Source organism: Ipomoea triloba, chromosome 14 (genome assembly GCF_003576645.1).
Source record: "Ipomoea triloba cultivar NCNSP0323 chromosome 14, ASM357664v1".
In the NCBI taxonomy this organism is placed as follows: Eukaryota; Viridiplantae; Streptophyta; class Magnoliopsida; order Solanales; family Convolvulaceae; genus Ipomoea; species Ipomoea triloba.
Window position 1 is genome coordinate 5,340,594 of NC_044929.1, and position 2,489 is coordinate 5,343,082.

The 2,489-nt window shown below is 36.1% G+C and overlaps 1 protein-coding gene across 1 annotated transcript in view; it reads left to right on the forward strand.

Moving 5' to 3' along the window:
- The window catches only part of LOC116003807 (myosin-1-like), a 15,718-nt gene extending 13,858 nt beyond the window's left edge, over positions 1–1,860 (forward strand). Inside the window, exon 24 of the mRNA XM_031243746.1 lies at positions 990–1,860. Within this exon, the coding sequence (XP_031099606.1) occupies positions 990–1,670 (681 nt within the window). The 3' untranslated portion in view covers positions 1,671–1,860. The remainder of the gene's footprint in view (positions 1–989) is intronic.
- The last annotated feature ends 629 nt before the right edge of the window (positions 1,861–2,489 follow it).

Here is a 2,489-nt window from a genome sequence, read left to right on the forward strand (position 1 = left end):
AAAAAAAATTTTTTTTTTTTTTTTTTTTTTTTTTTTTTTTTTTTTTTTTTTTTTTTTTCTGTTTGGTTCATTTTCTTGAAAATGAACATATTATTTTATAATAATAATAATAATAATAATAATAATAATAATATGTGGTGATGGGGTGGTATGGTGGTAGTGGTGTGGTGGTAGCGGAAGCAGTAGCCATGGTGGTGGTGTAGTGGTGTGGTGGTGGTGGTTGTGTTGGTAATGGTGGTGGGTGGTGTGGCAGTGGTGGTGGTGGTGTTGGTGGTGTTTGTGGCAGTGGTGTGTGGTAGTGATGATGGCGGTGGTGGTAGTCGTTGTCATGTGGTAGTGGTGGTAGTTGTGTGTGGTGGTGGTAGTGGTGTCGTGATGGTGGTGATGTTATGGTGTGGTGGCGTTGGTAGTGTTAATAATAATAATCCGGAAACTAACTAAAAAAAAAGAAGAGAGTGAAGAAAGATGAAAAATAAAGAATTCGGAAGATATTTTTCTCCAAGTTGTGTATTTTTTCTTTGACTAGGATGAATATTTTCCTTTTGACTTCATTTTGCTTGAGTACCCAAACACTGAAAAATTTGGAAGTCATTTCTCGGATTCTAAATGTGTCTTTTACCTCATAGAAAACTATATCCTCTTGGGATAAAGTGCAATACATCTGGATGTTCAGAACTTAGTAGTGTGCAAATTAAAGCTCCCTACAATATTTGCACAGTACTGACTACTGAGTAGAAGAATAATCTAAGCTTCAGCGTTTGGAACACCAATGAGCAGAGCTCATGTTCGATGGCTGGGCATTATCTGATCGTAGCACCTTGCCAGGAGGCCTGCTTAATCTTCTATTATAATGAACTTCAATGTTATTCAAAATCATAACCAGAAAATCACTCCTACAGTCCTACCCACGCTATGATATTTTGGGAAAATTATATAGTTCTGAGTTTTGTTGCAATCCCGACCAATTGCTGGCTTTTTAATTTCTACAGGGTAATGAGTGTGAAGAGGTGCTGGTGAAGTCCTCATTTCTATCTGAATTACAACGCCGTGTTTTAAGGGCTGAAGCTGCACTAAGAGAAAAAGAAGAGGAGAATGACATCCTACACCAGCGGCTGCAGCAGTATGAAAACCGTTGGTCAGAGTACGAGCTGAAAATGAAGTCAATGGAAGAGGTTTGGCAAAAGCAAATGAGATCGCTACAATCCAGCCTGTCTATTGCGAAGAAGAGCCTTGCCCTGGATGATATGGAGAGGAACTCCGATGCATCAGTGAATACAATGAGTGACGATAGAGAATCAATCCAGTTGGGAATTGAAGCAGGGAGCAACAGGAACAACCGCGACAGCAGCAGTGGAGTGAGGCCTATGAGCGCTGGCCTGAGCGTGATAAGCCGACTGGCGGAAGAGTTTGAGCAAAGGAGTCAAGTATTCGGCGATGATGCCAAGTTCTTGGTCGAGGTCAAATCAGGCCAGGTCGACGCTAACTTGAATCCTGACCGCGAGCTCAGAAGGCTCAAACAAATGTTTGAAGCTTGGAAGAAAGACTACGGAACAAGGCTAAGGGAAACCAAGGTTATATTGCATAAGCTGCAGGGAAACGACGAATTGGTTAATGATAAAATGAGAAAAAAATGGTGGGGAAAGAGGAACAACAGCTCAAGGTTTAACTAAATTATATTGGTATCTCTATGTATGTACATGTCAAAGCTCTCTGCATTTTGGAGTTGTCATCAAAATCATTATTATTATTATTTTTTTTTTTGGGTTTATGTATTTTATTTATACATCTTATGTTTTGTTGTGAACAATTATTAATCTTATACAAAGAAATGTTTGTGGTGTGCTTATCTTGAAAGCTAAATCTGTAGTTGTAGACTCTGCTTTAATTTAAAGAAGTGATGTTTTGTACTTTGCTGGCAATGCAGAAGGTCACCTGATTGGCTTATTTATTTATTTACCTTAAATTTGTTAGTGAATAGATATGTTCAATGATGGAAGAATAAAGGGATTCTTTCCTTATTTAGTGTAAAGAATTGTACATATATCTATTATTTATACATGAATAAACTATTGGGTCAAAGACGGGAATAGAAACAAATCAAAAGAAGTTGACAAAAATAGGAAAATTTTAAAAATGAGACAAAATAGGAAAAACTCATTTGACAAATGAGTTTCTTGTCAAATAATTTTGTTTGTTTGTTTGTTTGTTTTTTTTTTTTTTTTTTTTTTTTTTCCAACTTGAGATATTACTTGAAAATGTGTTACACATCCACTTTTATCACCTTTTATATTTAGAATACTTGCATCGTGAGCAAGAATAATATCTTCAAATTTTGTTCACTTTCTTAATTCACTCTTAACAATTTATGGTGCAAAGTAAATCTGTAATAGACAAAATAAAATCACTTTTTTTTTTCACTCTTTTTATATTTAGAGTGTGTTCCAAGCAAAAACCTAAGAGCTCTTAGCTTGTTTCCTAAAGTTTTGTTG